The 19,060-nt window shown below is 34.8% G+C and overlaps 1 protein-coding gene across 15 annotated transcripts in view; it reads right to left on the bottom strand.

The window, feature by feature from the left end:
- The window catches only part of ADGRL2 (adhesion G protein-coupled receptor L2), a 489,292-nt gene that overhangs the window by 47,662 nt on the left and 422,570 nt on the right, over window positions 1-19,060 (bottom strand). For all 15 annotated transcript variants that reach the window (XM_016220628.2, XM_087820544.1, XM_087820546.1 and 12 more), the window contains 2 exons: window positions 7,658-7,767; window positions 640-1,440 (listed from right to left, as the gene is read on the bottom strand). In XM_016220628.2, coding sequence (XP_016076114.2) covers window positions 640-1,440; window positions 7,658-7,767 — 911 coding nt within the window. The remainder of the gene's footprint in view (window positions 1-639; window positions 1,441-7,657; window positions 7,768-19,060) is intronic.

Raw genomic sequence — 19,060 nt, 5'->3', positions numbered from 1 at the left:
CACACAAAAAAATGCTAGCAGATACATCTTCATAAATCATCACTTGAAATCATTTAATGTTTTGTCCACGTGTGACAGTTAAAAGTCAGAGAAATACTGACTTAAAACCATTACTAATTTATCAGGAAATAAAAATGTGTAATTTTACATGATGATCTAGGAAGACACTGGAGGACTCCCTCGCCTGCACAGAGCGCGGACGCCAAGACTTCAAAGCACTTCCTCACGCCCGGCGTTGTACGTCAGGCCCAGCAACCCTCCGGGGACTTCCTAACACATTTCCCTTACCCACTGGCGCCAAGAAGTTAAAAGGTCTGCACACAGATTATAATCAATTTAGAAATCAGATAGAAAAGCAAACAACAAAAAAAGCTAACAGGTTTGTTTGTAGCTGGTATTATATTTTTTGCAGTGACCAAAGATGCTACAATTTTCTGAAGCCACCATTTCAGTGAAGAAATTCATAAAAAAAAAAAAAGAAAAATGAACTAAAATAAAGCTAAATTGTACACACTACGCAGCAACATGCAATGTTACAACATTATCCTTTGTGATTTATGAAAAGGGGAAGGAAAAAAAATTAAGTTATTTATAAGTACGCTGTTCACAAAAGACACATTAGCAAGCAAACGCTCTTACCTTGGGCAGGGTCAGGTGGGCCGAACTCCAGAGAGTATCGTAAAATGAAGTTGTTGTTCCACACGTAGAGCTGGTTATCTCTGGGATTGTAATCCACTGCAGCAATATACTGGTACTGGTTGGGGAAGGGCACGTCCACATACTCGCCCCGGTTTAAGCGGGTGTTGTAAATGTAGTCGATGGCGTTCTTGCCCGTCTCGCTCTCATTGTCTTGATAGACTGACCTGACCACGTAGAGGACTCCGCAGATCATAAAAGCATTCGACGCGGCGCGTTTGTCGTACACAGTCTCCCACGTTGCTTCAAATCGCAGAGTGTACGGGTTCAGCTGGCTAATAACTATCATTCCATTGTTCTGTTCAGTGGCATAAATGACCCACAGGCCATTTTCATCAACAGCTAGGTCGATATCAGTCTTTCCTCCCCACCTATATGGTGAGGTGTCGTGGTAGTTGGCGTAGTTAATTATGGCCTCTCCACTCTTAATTCTAGTCCTCAAGTCAAACTTCACAATATTCCTTGTTCTTTCTTTGTTAAAGAAGACAGCACCATCATACACCACAAATCCAGTACCATCGACTCGATTTGGAAGTTTGTACGTTGTTGTTTGGCGGCTGTTTTGGAAATCTTCTATAGAAGCATATTCTATTAAAGTATCGGTACGATAGGGAGTCCAGGGCATGAAATAAATTTTATCTGCAGCCTGAAGAGGGTCCTTGCACCAAGCACCTGCCTTTTGTTCAGCTTCATATATGCATGGTGAGTCCACAATTGCTTTCAAAGTCCCAGGACACACAAAAACTAACAGTCACAGAGAAAAGACAAGAATTAAGCCCAGTTAAAAAAAAATTACACCGGTAAATACAAAACTTGAGGGTCATAAATCAAAAGAGAAAAAAATTCATTTTATTAACATTCTATTTTACCAAAATGTATCCTTAATACACGTACTACCCTTCTTTCCTCAAGTTACCAAAATCAAAGTACCAGCACACAGCGTAGCTGGGGTTTATTGCCACAGATGTAAACCTAAGTTTAAGACCATTCATAACTGAGCTGAGAATTTACATTTTTGCTATGTGTTTTTATCAGATCATTTGGTCATTTATGCTTTAAAACTCTGAGCTTTGTGCATAACGCTGTACAAAGTACTTTCTTTTAGTCCAAACTTGGCACCCTCCCCTCCCTGGCCCGCTTAGGAGCCCCCCAAAACCCAAAAGCAAAAGACCAAAATAAAGCAAATAGAACAAAAACAAAACCCAATGTGAAGGCTTATTTAGAACTTTTACAGAAGTTAGACTGAAAACAAAGGAGCTTCAATCGAAGAAACAAATATTCGGGAAATGCAATTAGGGGCCGAGAAAAGTAAATAGGAGGAAAGCAGTGATGAAGCGACCAGGAGGCCCTGTAACCATGGCATGCTATGGAGAGGGTTCTGGAGACCAGGCAAGATGACACTTTAACAATAAAATATCCAAGGGTGTCCGAAAAAAGAGATAAAGAAACAGAGAAAGGACAGCTCCCCCTCGCCAACTTCACAATTTTTGTCCCATCGCCAGATTTAGCAGTCATATAATCTCATGGTAAACAGTCGACTTCTGTATGAGGTGCATTTATGAGATCCTGCTGATTATTTTAATGTGGAGTGTTGTGGGGGAAGGGAAGGGAGAAGGTAACATCCATAAGGCACATAACAGGGAGCTGGGGTTCAGACTGTGTACGTTATTTACCTTTTTGCTCCACTTCTATTTTAAGCATCGGAAGAAAAATAAAAAGAGTGAAAGGAAAAAAGAAAGAAAGATTAAAATAAATTGACTATTAGTCTAAGACTGAATTCGTAATAGATGCTAAATATAGGAAAAATAAGAGCTGCACTACTTTGGATCAAGAGAAACACACAACAGGAAAACCTAGCAGGAGAAAGATTCTAAAGTTACATAAAAAAACATGGATCAATCATTTTAATAGATTAAGGAGGCAAGACAAATACGTTGGCATGTTGCTTCACTTAGTGTACCTGAATAAATAATGAAATCCTTCACTAGTGCACGTTACGCATGCTCTTGCCTTTCCAAAGTCACTCGGCATTCTTATCAAGTTTTACTTTACATATGTATGCTACAGACACAAATGCATGCACAGGTGTATCACCCCCCTGTATCTTATTATGTGAACTCAAATTACATTGACTAAAATTAGGTTAAGCATAACAACAGCAAAGTATATTTATAAAAATGACAACTCAATTTTGACGCTTAGGTCAAATGTAATGAATATTAATATGGCTACATGTGGACATTTTTTCAAATATATTTATGAAACAAGAAATATATAATAATGCATCTCAGTACATGCTTTGTTTTTCTATTATTTTCTATTTTTACAAAAGTGCATCTTAACCATAAAAAAAAAGGCCTCCTTTATAGGAATATACAAAATTTCCCCCACTTACCCCGAATAGGGATTTTGAAGGGTGGGGTGAGGTGATGCCTCCCTTCCCCACTAATAATTGTAAATTTAAGTATAAAAATTATATATATTTCATATTATAAAATCAATTCTCTATAATACATATCTCAAACTTGTAATACTAAGACTATTAAAAAAGAGTAAGCAAAATACATACAAGGAAAAAGCAAGCACAGTAGGCAAGGAGAAAAAGGAAGAAAGAATTATGGTTAGCTTATTATGACATTGTCTACCATTGTCAATTTACACAGAAAGCAAGCTAGCATGCAACAACGATCATACCAAGCATTCAAAGCAAATACCTTGACTTCACAGACCCCCAGAAAAGGTAAATGCTTTCATAAAACAAACCTGATTAGTACAGTGATAAGCGAAAAAAATCCTCCCTCCGAGAAGTTTAAAGAAATGGGTTATGCAGTTAAGGAAGGGTGCTATGTGAGATTCTTGCTGGCAAATAGTATTCTAAGAATTACAAACCATAAAGCATCATTTTAGATTGTATGTAGGCTCTGAAGTATGTTGCCTGAATTTTATCAAGTGTCCGGGTTAATAATGTCTATGCTCCCTCTCCTCCCCTTATTAAAATGCATCAGGATGTGCTAGTACTGTATCTCCAAACTGATTACTCAAAGACACTGTAGTCGCACATTTCATTAAGATGTCTTAGAGCGGTTAATTTTTTAAATTTACAATAATTCATCAAGATTAAATACTGACCTCCTGAAATACTTTAGGGAGAAACATGACACTAATATTTTTGCCATAAAAATAGCATAGGCCTTCCACATTAAGCAACCGCCTCCCCCATCCAACTTGGTGCATTTAACTACTTTCAGGAAACATACTTGCTCTACAATGTGTAATTCTGACTGCATCCAGTAAAAAGAAGAAATTAAGTGTTACTGATAAGAAACACTTTTTTATAAACCACTAGTCCTAGAATGACTCCTCGGTGAAGAGCAATATTATACCTGCTTAGAATCAATAACGGAAGGGCGTGGGGGGAAAATGAGGACAAGAGAAATCATTAGTGTTGTGACTGCTCAGACTGTATTTTTATACAGCTATATTCTTTTAGGAAAGGACGATTTTACTGAAATAAATCAATTACATGTAAAGGATGGGAATAATACACTTTAAAATGTTATGTATTTAAAACAAGTTCAATAAAGAATGTAGAAAGTATATTTTGTTTTCCATTAATTGAAAATGGCTGGGTTTTATTATTTGATAAACTAAAGTGACAGTGCAGTTACTGAGAAAGATAATATTAAATAGGGAAGTCTTTTGTTTGCGATTTAACTGATATATTAAAAAAATAAAATGGTTACTAATTGTATCTAATTTATAATTCTGATGAAAACTAAGAATTATCCAAAGGTGAAGATAAAAAAAAGTAACTACATAACACCTTTGGTGACTAATGAATCAAAAAAGATACGGATACTTAAAACAAATGTTCTTATACATTATAATTTTTATGAAAATCCAAAGCGTAGGTATACGTCAAATTAGCCCATTAAAATTCCTCAACCCAGAATAATAGAGAATCACAATAAAATGAATGAAATTAGCATTCTTCATCACATGCCAAATATATACTGCAGCTTGTCTTAAGAGACTATATGAATAAATTCATAACAATATGGTTACTATTCTACAGACCAAACAAACATAAACACATGGTCCACTAACATCAGAGAAGGACTACATGGACATTAAAACAAGAAACTGACCCAAGCAAACTAAAGTCTATATACTCTGTATCTGAAGTGACACACTATTTCATTTTGAATAATCTCATGTTTGTTTATTCATGAATAATGATTTAATCAACCATAATGGCTACTTTTTTCAAATAAAATTTATAGCTAAAATCAGGATATAATTTTTATAATTTAATGATAATTTGAAATAGAATACTAAAATCAAAACCAAATCCTGCCTACAGAATATGAATTTCCAATCTGATTTGTCTCCTTTACCCTACAAGAACCTTATGAGTTCTCTTAAACACATACATTCAATTACTAACACTTCTGTTAAGGATAAAGGATGACCTGTGTACAGATATTTTTGACATAGACATTATCTGGGAAAGAATGTATGTCAGATATAATAGACGTGCCTGTCTATAAACATGCAAAGTAAAACAAACAGGATTTCTAATGGATTCTGTTGAGTAAATTAATTATAAAATTTTCAGAAACCATGAAAAATTTTCTGAATAGTTTTTAAAAGAAGAGAAAATAGCTTGGGATGTATAAGCTCCTGGAGAATTTGCTCTGGATAGAAACTGCCATAGAGCAGGATGGTAAGGGACACATAATAAATATTACCTGATGGTGACCATTTTTATCAACTAAGTATAGTGTAAGGGGTATGCAAATGGTACAAGTACAAAAACACTGTTAAAACAAGGGGAAAGCTAATGCTACAGGCCTAAAAAAAAACCCAAGTGTGAGGAATGGGCACAATGAACAGAACCACAAAGAAACAAAAAGAATTGAGAAACAGGGAAAAGAGATAAGAAAATACATAGTCCTGCATAAAATCAGAACCACCTAAAAAGATCCTTTGTATTATAGTTTAATATTAGTAAAAATCATGCAATTGATAGTGTGTCACTACTGTATGGGATACAGAAATTATAATTAAGTCAGTTCTTTAGCAAGAAGTACTTAAAAAAAAAAAAAAGGCCACAGACTTATTTCTGCCTTGTGCAAACATCTAGAAAGATAACAGCAAATTAATTCCTGGGTTTTACTTAAAGGACAAAAATCTACAAAAAACAAAAAAACAAAAAAAAAAAACAAAAAAAAACAAATACTTCTCTGAGTATAGCTATTTGTTTAGTGCACAATGTACAATACTTCTGGAGAACTGAAAAAGTAAAAAATTTGAAAGTTAGACGTTCCAGAAGATATCCACTTTTTCCTTTCTTAAACAGCACAAGAAATAACTTAAGAGTCTGAAAATAATATTTGCTTCACTCTGTTCTTGGTCTATAGACTAGATGACAGGAACAGGCTCCAGAAAGACACAATTCTTGGCAGCTCTGACTGATTCCACTGTATGGGAATGGATGGTGTATACTCCTTTTCTAATTTGAGGACAGAAACCATGCTAAATTCAAGCGAAAGGGACTTCATGAAACAAAATTTTGGTTAGCTCAAAAGAATACAATGTTCCTCTAGTGGCACAGGAGAATAGAATGTAAGCCACCAACACTACACACAGGAGAAGTGACATCAAGATCAGTGCACTCAGTAGGCTTCCAATCCTACAAATGGTATAGAAAATACTGAAAACATAAAAAGCATCCATTTCACAGTAACACAGGAACACAGAGCAGGAATGAAGAGAAAACATCAGCTGTGTTTGGCCTTTAACTGATACCCCACAAAAAGCCAATTTATCAAAACTGTGGGCAGAAGAGAGAGAGACAGCGCCTTCACACGATGCGTAAGAATGCATTGCTATCACACTGGACATAGGACATCTACTAGATTTCGGCCCTTTGGTTACAGAAAAACTGACATATGAATCTATCAGAACTAGTGATCTCGTTTTTGAGGTTCTGGAAAAAGTAATTTCATTATTTAGTTTGAATCTGAGTTTTGTTTTGTGTTTAGGAGGGAAGAATACCCAAGCTATTTCAAATCAATAAAATTGCTGCTAAAGAACTTTTCATTCAAATGCCTATGAATGGAGGTGACATCACACATTTTTCCCCCCACGTTTAAAAGTGAAGAACACAAGAACACTATCAAACAAACTAACTTATGAAAATTAGGTACTATCATACTGAAACTTTTTAGTTGTCTCAAATGTACAATGAATGCATAGAATACAATTTAGAAGTATGAATTTTGAGGTTCAGAAGAAAACTATACAGAATGAGAACATTAGTTGCAGCCTACTTAGATTTCTAATTGAATTTTAAATATCCCTTTATGGACCTCACTAAAAATGAACATTAGGCCAAATTAAAAATAGAAATATGTGCAAGGTCCTGTTATGCCTATTTTATTTAGTGTTAAGTTTTTATCAATGACTCCGGTAAAGAAATGCTCCCTTAAGGACAAAGGAACAAACAGCAAAGCACTGGCCTCAGTTACTGCAATGGTAGCTTTTCACAGGCACTAAAGTTACCACGACAGCAGGTAGCCATTCAAGTAGCTCACGATGAAAACCAAAGTCAGTTCCTTCTTTACAAAACTGTGAGCCAAACCAATTTGTCAGCAACTGGTATCGGGCAAAAGTACAGATTTCTATCTGCCCTACTGAATAGCTAATTCAAGTTTGTTTTCTGGAAAAACACTAGCCTTAAAAGCCAAACACTTAAGAACACAGACAGACACTTGGCCAGCATGACACTATGGCTTCCTTCCACACTTCATGAAGCTAATTGGAGGCCCAAGTCTGTTAGTGCTCTGCATGCATAATGGTTTTGTAGGCCATAAACATATGCTTCTTTCACGTGTGTAGTCTTTCAGCATCAACGAGGAATGCTGGAGAGAGTGAAAAACATAAATTGCATACTTACTGTAAGGGACACATTCATACTGGACTTCAAGATATTTGTATGTTCCAGGACACGGATCAGGAAACACATCTGACCCAGTAACTACTATACACTGTGTTCGATTGTTGCACCTGGAAAACAAAACGAATTGAACTTGTGTGACATAATTTATCTGCGTATTTTTACTAGAGAAATATAACAGAGAACTGACTCAGTTTTTCCTCAAGTAACTAGTACCATGACACCAAAAATCCAACCGACATTCGGTTTCGCTTCATTGTTAGACTTACAAAAGTCGTATTTTCTTTATGTTGTAATATTCCTGTATTGTGGGTCACGTTAAATTTTAACTCGAAGTAAAAAGAAAAGAGCTAACAGGTCTCTATTATTCTGCTATACCCTTTCATTAGAATTTCTAACATATTTAACATATACTGAAAAGAAAACTTCCCAGAACATATTTAAGAATTGCAATGACAATAAAATGCGGTACTATGACCTGAAGAGAACATACAATCACAAACGGAATAGCTTGAAAGTAAGTTTAGACAACACGTTAAAACAAACGAGGAGCCAGGTTTTCAGGGTTATCCTCTAAATCGGGTTTTGTGTTAAGTTTTCTATTACAGGCACTTTCTATACTCCTGAATCCCACACACCACAGCCCTTGCCATGACACGCCTGCATAAATAATAGGACACATTTAAAGCATTTAGCACAGTGCCTGCCACATTCTGAGTGTTACTGAGTGTCTAAACATTGTTCTTACTCTTTTGCTACATTAATGCGCTTACTATACTATTAATATGATACAACTATGAACCTCGGCTCTTCTAAATCAAGACTTCCTGAAATATAACATGAAAAAGAATGTCGCTCACATGATGCCTAGAATGTCCTATTTATTCCTACTGGAAGTATCTTCTTACTTTTGTGTTGTCAGTACATTATCAAGATTATTAGAATTAAGTTAGAATTCCAGGCAAGATATTTATTAAGTTCTAGGAATTTATCCAAATGATCTTTTTTATGAGCTTTGTGAAGGCAAGAATTATCCTTTATAAAAAACATTTGCAGGCTTTTATTCTATTTTCCAATACTATATAAATTAAGCAGCAAAGCAAGCAGAAAAAGAACACTGTAACAAAACTTATTTAACAACTTGCATACCAGACACGACATAGTGCATAAAATAACTGGGCTATAAAACGGTAAGTAAAGAATGAAAAAGCAGCCGGGTTGGTTTGTTTTTTAACCCTCCCCCTAGGATACGTTTTTACTTTGAGAGAGAGAGAGAGAAAGAAACATCGATGTGAGAAACATCAAATGGTTGCTTCCCGCACACTTCCCAACCGGGGATCGAACCCGACACCTGGGTACGTTCCCTGACGGGGAATGGCACCTGTCACCTTTTGGTGCACTGGACAGCGCTTCAACTCAGCCAGGCAGCCAGGGTGCAGCCCAGTTTTCAGCACAGGAATTAACTAAAGGACCGTGGAAGGACAACTGTGTCAGAGAGGGGTGGGTAGGCTAAGTCAGGCGCCTTGGGGCCATCTCAACTCAAGCCAGGCTGACTCTTCCTTAAAGAGCAGCAAGGCCTGGAAACTGCTACAGAATCAAAGAGGTTAAGTTTTCCAGGTCAAGGTATATTATAAACAAAAGCCTGAAACATTAAATAAACTATAACTAATATTGTTTGTGTGCATACTAAACTAAGTTTTATCATAATTAATCTACAGTCCTCTAGGCCACATTTTTTAAAAACACACCATACAAAATCATTTCCAAGAGCGTGCATAATGCAAATGGTGCCCCGTCACATTCTTATGTTTTACTCTCATAATTCTGTATTTCTTATAAATTGGTTCAATCGCTTGAGGAAATTTGCCAATCGTACTCAATTTAGTGTAAATGAATTATTTTAACATAAATCACAGAACCCAATTTTACATCCTAAAATTTTAAATAGCAGAGAAGATGAGTTTAAGATTTCTCAATAGGTCAATATCTAATGTTTCAACTAATGTTTCATTTTCTCCTTTGTTAAATTTACAGCAAAGAGAGAGCTCATTGCTTTTTTCCCAAGTGTCTTGATCTTCCAGGAACCCTCAACCGTGTGCCTGGGTCCCCATCAAAAACTAAAGTTCTTGGCATATATTTACACATACAAGGATCCTGTTTGTATCACCCTCACACCTTTCGGAAACAAAATAAACTCATGTGAGTTAGGTATCTCTTTTATACACTCCCTCAGTATACATATTATAACCACTCAACAATGTTAACCCTGCCATGCTGCAAATGGTTTTAAAACGTATCTAAAACATATTCATGATAGAAAGCACATAAAGCAACGCCACTTGTTCGTAAACTTTCATATGCATGGTCGCCATGCCCCTTTCCACAGACGCCTCCTCTCACGCCATCCAACCAAGAACAGGTGGGAGAGAGGGAGTTGTACTCAGGGCTGAAACGCACAGAGAGCACCAAGGACTTTCGACCAAGGTGACAAAGGATGGAGCTCAAAGGGTTTGGACATTGATATCTTTTTTCAAAAATAAAGCATATATTGATGATTACCCAATTTTTTCCCGCTTAAAGATCAGAAGAATAAATATGCCTTTACTATGGAATTTAAATTTTATTTTATATTTTTCAATGTCACAGTATGTTTAGAAGTATACAAGGGATGAAGCAGTCCTGCTTCCATTATATTTTAAAAGACCAACATCATTTAAATGAAGAATAATTGCTCATATTTACTCTTTTTGATCTTTGCATTAGTCATCTTACCAAAATTACAGGTTCAAATAAGTGCCAAAAGCAATCACCATCATTAATAATCACACTGTACAAAACATTCACTTTAAGAGAGCAAACAGAGTTAATTCTTGGGCTATCTTCCTAAGTAAAATTGAAGCCAAGGAGACTTAATGGAGTTCCTGCAAGTAAAATTATGTATATTTCTAGAATTCATGGCATGTCAAGATGTCAAAAACATTCATTTTATATATGATACATTTAAAAAAATTAATCTTGAAGGGGGGAAAAAGACATTCAGGGGCTAAAATAGTAAAGGGTCAGCAAGAATTGGAACACAAAAGAATATCGCATTTGTATACCAGGATCTTGATTCATGGGAAAGAAAACCAAAGCTTTCAGAGGTCCAAATGACGGAAATAAAAATACAGACTACGTACATTCAATGATGAAGGAAGCAACTAGCCTTAAGTTTCCACATACAGTAAGTGAAGGGAAAAGGAAATATCCAATGGGAGCTGTTAGTACAAAAAAAAATCTGAAAACTTCTTAACCAATACACTGTTGGTAAGACTGTTATCATTTAAGACGACAGGGAAAGAGAAAGCAATTAGCCACAGAAGCAAAGTAAATTCCCACCAATTGCTGTGCTTCAAGTTTTCATTGTAAAGAAATGGAAATGGCACAACTAAATCAAGAAAAAAAAGGCATCCACTTGTTTGTATTCTCAGCGCAGGGCATAGTTCCTGGGTATAGTTCCTGGCATAATTTTCTCCCGGGGGCGGGGTGTCTTCATTAGTAAAGATATGGTTGTACTAACAACGTATCAGTATATTATGTTAATTATGTGAATTATGTTAAAAACCTACACTTTTCTCAAATGTTAAGCATACATTTGAGTATGAATGAGAACAAGGCGGAAGGGAAAAAATACAGTTTTTTAAATAGGTGGACCTTTGATTATGACTTGAAGGAAATGGAATTACTGTTTCTCACAAAGAAAATGAATTCTAGATATACATTACATACTTTAACTTTTAAAAAAATTGATCCTATTTTACTTCATATTTGGAAAGATGCACAGATGAGTTAGGATAGTTAGGCACTGGTCCTCAAAATGTGGTCCTCAGATCAGCAGCACCAGCATCAACAGGGCACTTGTCAGAAATGCATTCTCAGGCCCTACTCAAGACAGAGAGACTCAGAATCGGGAGGCCATATCCCGCAATCTGAGTTTAATTAGCTCTTCAGGTGATTCTGATGAATAAAAACCACTGGGTTAGAGAAAGGTTTAGGTACTTTACCTTTAGTAAAGAGTAAATACATAAGGAAACTCATTGTTTGCTCTATAAATCTTAGTAAAATACAAGTGAAATAGAAAATCATTAAATGATTAATAAGGTTAATACAGCAAGTACGTATCAGAGTTTACAATGTTAATATGACTTCCTCTGCTATTTTAATTGTGAGAATCAAGGATTTTAGTTGCTCTAAGTTTGAGTGAGCAGGCTAGTTATTTATAAATTCCTAACACAAGGTGTCTAAATAAGTACAACTTCTAGGAACGTGCATATATCGCATGCAAGCCCATTTTTAACAACAGAGAGAAAATATCTTTTCCTAAAAGTTTGTAGCTAATGAAAATTTTGAACACTAAATAAATATTTTTTGATATTCCGTAAAAATAAACTGTGTTCTCTAGGAGGGCACTGTTAAAAATAACAGTAACACAAAAAGATTCACTGTAATCACTGCAAAATTTTCTATATTCAACCTTTGACTTATTTATTTAAATAAATTTAAACAAAGTGGCTCAATTATAGAAAGAAATAATATAATTGTTTTAGAAAGAACTCAAGAGTTGCATAAGTGCAGCCCTTGCAAATAATATCTAAGCACTTCTGGGGTATAATGTATGATTTACACCTAGCAAATAAATGAAAAAGCACATAGGTACTCTTGGTCTCAAATTCTAAGCATTTAACCATTCTTAATACTCTAAACACATTTCAAAAATTTCCAAAAGTTGGCATAGATTGTCAAAAGGCTAATCATTATTTCACATCACTGGGTTAAGAGCACTATCAAAAAATATCACCTATATGTTATTTCTACCCATTATTTTAGATTTCAACTTTCTATCATAATAAATACTTCTTCCTCTAATCTTCTTACTAATCTAAACTATACAGAGTACAACATTCATCCTGAGAATTCCATGTCACTAAATTAAATCCAGTAATAAATGCTTTGTAACATTATCAAGTTCAAATACCAGAACAAAAGTATTATTTCTGATATTAATATTCATAACTTATATTTTAATCGTAAAACCCATCAACTACAACCAAGAAAATCCTAAGTCCTGCTTTATAGGCCATAAAGCTGCTTTAAATGGAGCAAAAAGACTGAATTTTAAAAATTATTTTAAAACTCATTCTTTTAAGTCTTTCTACTAAAGAAGAAGAAAAAAAATCTACTCAGGAATGAAGCCAAATGGACTTCTCAAAAGCTGAAGAAAATAAAACCGAGTAATATTAGAGATGAACACTTTACTAATCTGCTTCCTACGCGCAAGGGAATAGCAACGTATTTGTTTATTAGCAAACTTAAGAGTATAATATTTCAAGTCAGTGATATTGTCCAGGTTTGTGCACAATATGTAAGAAAAAAATACTTCAAGAAATACCTAATGAATCTCTCAACCATCGCAATTAGGAGATAGTAAAAAGTGAAAAGTATTAAAACAGCGTGTTTTATCTTGCAGATGTAAATCAACGTTCTTGGGTTTCAGTATTAATTTTTAAGGTAAATACAATATTTTTTAAAATTAAGATGTGTTGTCAAGAAAAATGTGTAATTGATAAAGGGCATTTTATAAATGTATAAGGTCATTAATTTACATATTCCTACATAAAATTTACTTAGAAATTGTCATGCAAAAAATAATAGTAGTAGAGTATTTGAAAGAAGTGTCTATTTTGGGGAACAGCAGCACAAACTATTAATATGCTGCTTTTCCTTGATCTTTTAAAACTGTGAATGAAAGGCACAATGCACACGTTACTTATTATAACCTGAGAATAAGTTTTGCAAAAATCAGCGATATGGCATATCGGCGTATCGTGAATTGTTCAGAAGCAAAACCATTTGCTAATTGGGGAGATTAGTTTTTAAAAGCGGAAGCTTTAGAATCCGAAAAAACTGGACTTCAGAATAGAAAGTTCCAGCACGGCTGCTTGCTTAACCGTGAGTCCGCAGCAACGCAATAAACCGCACAGCCTCGGCTTTCTCATCTGTAACACGCAGGACCTTCTCTAGAAGTCTGTTAAGGTTAAACGCGATATTGCAGGCGAACTCTTTGCACAATCTCTTGACAAATATGAATTACCCAAAACGGCAAAGAAATCATTAATAAAAATAACTACCCCCTTGTATAAGACGGACTCAGACTTGCAAACCTTAAAGGGGCAGAATGTTGTATTCTTCCGTAGTCCCTGTACGGCGCGTGATTTCCCGTGGACAGCTTTAAAAACAGCCCAAACTAGTCATGCAAATTTGTTTCCTTTCCAAGTCTAACCTTGAACTACAATGTCCAACAAATTGCTTTAACTCTTCTTTTGATTATCTTAAGCTCATTATTGCACTTTACCAAGCGCAAAGCATGGAGACGAGATTCCATGTGTACCAAGCGTAATCTATTGCGAGAGTTGTTTTCATCAATAGCCTTGTTCTGCTGATTAAGCCGGGGCTTCTGTTTTGGCAAGATAACATTAGTTTCTCCAGTCAAGCTCCAAAAGCCATTGGGAATCTTGAGCAGATCATTAGATATGCTGCAATAAAGCTTTCGTACATTCTCTTTTCCTCCTTAAATATTTCACTGCCCCATCATTCCTCGTCTCGACGGCACCGCATTATTATTGCATCTCCCCTAAAACTTGCACTAGAGCTATGTCTCCAGGCCATAGGATGCCATTTTCAATTGAAGCTTCTGCTTGAAAATATAAATTAAGAAAATTTCATTATCTCCTGCCAGGGGCCATTACTCACCACAGTTCTAAGGAAGATTAAAAATTCAAAATCTACTGACTTGAACAAATACTCCAGCATTCAACAGAAAAGCTCAGTATATCATGACAGAAACTAAAAATCAATGTTGCAGAAATCCGGAATCATCCTCTAGAATTACTCCAGTTCTTCATGGAGTCTGTACGTTCAGGGAAGGCTGCTTCAACAATTTCAGTCTCTTAGTGGCATCGTTATTTTAAAAACTCAATTATAAAATGCTATCAGTAATAGGTCTGTTTCTTTCCTGAGTTATCTTCTGTCTTGGTTAAAAAGTGCTCAGTTTTTGGAGATGAAGTAAATGTTTTCAAGGTAGCAAGGTATCATGTAATCATACGCCTTTTGAAAGTGCCAAAAATAAGCAGAACATTCACAGGAGTGCCCTGGGAGAGTTCAAACCACATCCACATGGAGAATTTTATCTTCTAAATGAACAGAACATGTACAGTTGAATTATCGCACAATAAACCCTTTCTTACCAATGAAATAGAAACGATGCTCATTCCTGAGCTTCCATTAATAAAAAAAAATTGTAGATCAATAAGTAAATTTTATTCTATTTGAGTACACTAGTAAAAAATTTTAGAAACATTACCACAAACGGTGAAAACAAAAAAAGGACACTGGCAACCGATAAAGTCTTACCGGAGGTGATTGTATGCCTAACACGTAACAGGAATTCAGTAATTATTTTTGAATAAGTGAAATAATGATGAATAGTTAACTTGGCGGCTTCTGCTTGTAAATAAGCAGTTAGTAGAAAATAAATACCAGACAACCAATTCTGCTTCAATCAGCTGTGTTTGATTCTCAGAGAATTCTGTCAATTTGGACATAGTTTGGTATAATCAAAGCCAGTAACACTTGGGAGGCAGAGCTACCTAAGGAGCAAGGGGAAAAGCACCTTTTGCAGCACAAGTCACTTCTTCACACACTAACAGTTCCAAACGAGCAAGGAACATAGTACTGCAGGCACCATAACCCATCTTTTTTAGTCCAAATTTAGAATAAAATTTTATACACATAGCAGATGACCTTAAAACATGAAAGGTAATTTCCAATCCAAAGAGATTTGCTCAAGCAAAGTAATAAAAGAAACCATGGGGATAGGAAGATACAGGTAACAATCATCCTCACAGATGAAAGAGGGAAACTGAGTTGAATGTTAAACCTAACCTTTTATTTTTTTTATTGTATAATGAAATGTTTTTTTATCATCTAAACTTCTCTTCTGTAGAGCTAAGGAAAGTGGGTCCTGCTTTCTTTAAATATTTATTAATGATGATTTGTGAGCCTAACTAATTGCAAGGTAAACATAACATTAAGAAGCTAAATGGTGTGTAATTAATATGGTTAAAAAAGAGGTGTTCTACAATATCGGTCCCATTTGTCATACAACTGTGCTCTCATAATTTATTTAATAATTTGTGTATTCTAGAAGATTTCTATTCATCATAAAGTCGTTAATTCTGTAGGCATGTTAGGAAAGTGTATTCTCTAGGCATTACAGAATAGTTATTTAAAGTATTTTAAAATCATGGAAATAAAGTTGAATTTTTGAAATAAAGTTACTACCAACATCTTTAGGAAAATATGCTTGAATATTGGTTCATTTCTGGGTACATAATTTGGGGAAAAATAAATAATTTCTATTCCATTTAGTTTCCGATATACTGGTATTTTCAAAAAATTAAATATAATCCTGATTTTTTTTTATTACAACTGTGATTAAATCTTTACAAGTGTATTTTTAAAAGTATAGAAAAAGCCAATTTATTACTAAAATAACTCTAAGCAAAAATACAAAATATCTTTCTATACTATCAATATACAAATATAAACCTGTATCACTGAAAAAGTATACAGTATGTAACAGAAATAGAAAGCCAAATAAATAAACATCAGGTAACCTAGAGCAAATTAATAAAGGCTTGATTAAGATCATGCTCAGAAGACTGTCATTCTGTTTTTCAATATGTTCAAAACAGGAATAACATAAAAGTGACACCTTCCATAATCATTTGTGTCAGAGTAAAATATTGTGTCAGGAATAATAACCACAAAGTATGCATACTGTAATATTTATAGCTAAATTTGCATCTTAAAAACTTAAAAATATCCTCAAAAATTCCACATTAATTACTGAAATAAGCATTTTGAAATGGCATTGCTGATCTGCTAAAGACAACTTTCTATATTTTAGGAACCTTTGAAATTCCTTGCAGTTTTTACTGGACCTTGGGGTCAGTTTAATGCAAATTAGGCTTGACTCACTCAGAGCCTTATTAATCCAGTACAAAATCTCTTGTTTTCAGAAATGCACATTCAACATAAATGTGCCTGCTTTTATTAGCAAAGTAAGAAGTATTTATTTACAAAGCATGCCACTGAGACTAAATTTCATTCACAGGGTCATCAGGTCTAACTGCTTAGTGAAAGGAAAAAATAATAATTTAAAAGTGGGGATAAAATGACAAAATATTGAAATACTTTAAAAACATCACTTGTGTCCAAATTTTCAAGAAGTCTGCTTTTAATCATTCAGAAGAAATTATTATGACCTGTATCAATTAGGAGCAATGAGTTTTTAAAATTGTTAACCTACTACAGTTTGCACTTGCAGAGACTATCACATTTTTAACAAGGGAAATGGGAAATCACTATGGGATGCCCTAGTTAGATTAAATTAGCAAGAAACTTGTTACCAGACCATATAAAAGACATACAGTAGTAAGACATGACCTTGCAGAGTCTTGGAGCCAATCTGTGATGTTTTTCCTTCCTCTAGCCCTTGGCTAATTATGTGGAAAGTTACAGACCCTTTTGTCGTGGGTTATTTTTCTTCAAATTGTGAGGGGATTTTTAGTTTCTAAATATTTAATTAGTCCTATTATGATATGAGAATTGTTATACATGCCAAGCATTTTGATTTTCATATTCTATTCCTCCTAATTATCCTCAGATTTAGATTGGTCATCCCACATCTTTTCCCTTTGTAATTATTTACTTCTTAAAGATCATTTGCTGAAGAAATACTTTCACCCTGGTGGCTCTTCTTTTCCACAAATGGCTTTTCTAGTCCGTTAATTACCCGCTCAGAGGATTAGAGTTTGAAATAATGCAAAAAGAACCTACAACTAAAAGGCATTTTAGAGGGCAAAACTGAGTAAACCAGATTTCTGTCACTGCTATTTTAAATTCACCTTAAAGATTACTCCCTTGGTTTGGATATGACTTTGATAAACAGGAAAACTATGGCATAAATATTTTTCTGCCTCCCAAGATGTTTGATGGGGTGTCATTTAGTGAGTATTATAAATCTCTGCATATACACGAAATGAATTCCTAGTCTAATTGACAACTAATATAATTTCCGCTTTTACAGACCTCATTTTGATTATAGCACAACAACAAATGTTCACAGAACTTCCTATACAAATCAAACTGAAAGCTTAGAAACAAAATCATTAAGACTTTTGGTAGCATGGCTTTTAAAATTTTTCTATCTATAGAAAACATTAGATAAAAACAAACAAACAAATGTTTTGTTAAAGCACTTAATCAACTCAGGAAAACTTACTTTTTATTAAAATGAGTACTTTCTATAAGTGCTTGGGGTTTGGGTTTTTTTTTGGGGGGGGGGCAGGTTGCAAATAAGCCCGTTATTTTTCCTTTACCCAAAGTGAATTATTTTGGTATAAAATCTTTTACAACTTTTAGTACTAATATTTCCTCATTAAACTTATTTTTTAGATGAACACATTTTCCTTAATATAACTTTTAAAGTATTTTATTTTCCTCCTACAACTTATATTTTGTTGGTAAAATATGAGACACAGTTTGTAAACAAATATATAGGAATGCCTTGGTAAAAGTAGATGCAAATATAAGAGCAACATTTTAATATGACTTGAACTCATGAATTAATTTTGGAAGACAGAGAAATATGTAAATCTTTCTCCAAAGGCTCAAAGTGAAAACTCAATCTGAAAACAAGTACTATGCAAATATTCTGAAAGTCAGAAATCTTTTTCTATTAATTACCTAGTTTTAATTTTGTGCCTCATAAAAAGTTATCTCTGGTTTCCTTACACTGTTCTTTCTAATCTAGAAAGATGCATCTGAACTAAATTCTCACAGAAATCACTCTCTGTGTACACTTCTTGAACTACTTCCTTAATGCAAAGGAACATTCGAAAGACCTTGAGTCTCCGAGGTCGAACACTTTCGGGTTCGGGCACTAGGCTCAGAGTCTGAGGAGCTGCTGTTTTCCAGCTCCAAGTGGTGCCCTCTCTGCAAGCCTCAGAGTAGCAACTCCTGATTATGCGCTCGGGCAGGAGGGAAGCACACACGCGGAAGCATCAGCTGAGGAGGGGCACAGAGAAAGCCAACCCGTACCCTACGCTGGCCGATCAGTATTCAATTCTTCCCCGATTGTCCAAACCTGAAGTGACCTTTCTCTCCTTTCCCGATGGCAATAACTGCAGATATATTTTTAATATATCTTTCTATACTATGTATACACTTATTATATATTACATATATAATTATATAATTATTTTGGCAGTTAATTACATTCTGCTTTGAGGCAACTCTTCT

The sequence above is a fragment of the Miniopterus natalensis genome, chromosome 9, assembly GCF_054644295.1.
Source record: "Miniopterus natalensis isolate mMinNat1 chromosome 9, mMinNat1.hap1, whole genome shotgun sequence".
In the NCBI taxonomy this organism is placed as follows: Eukaryota; Metazoa; Chordata; class Mammalia; order Chiroptera; family Miniopteridae; genus Miniopterus; species Miniopterus natalensis.
Note: the sequence above shows the minus strand (reverse complement) of the source record. Positions and strands in the feature narration are given on the sequence as shown.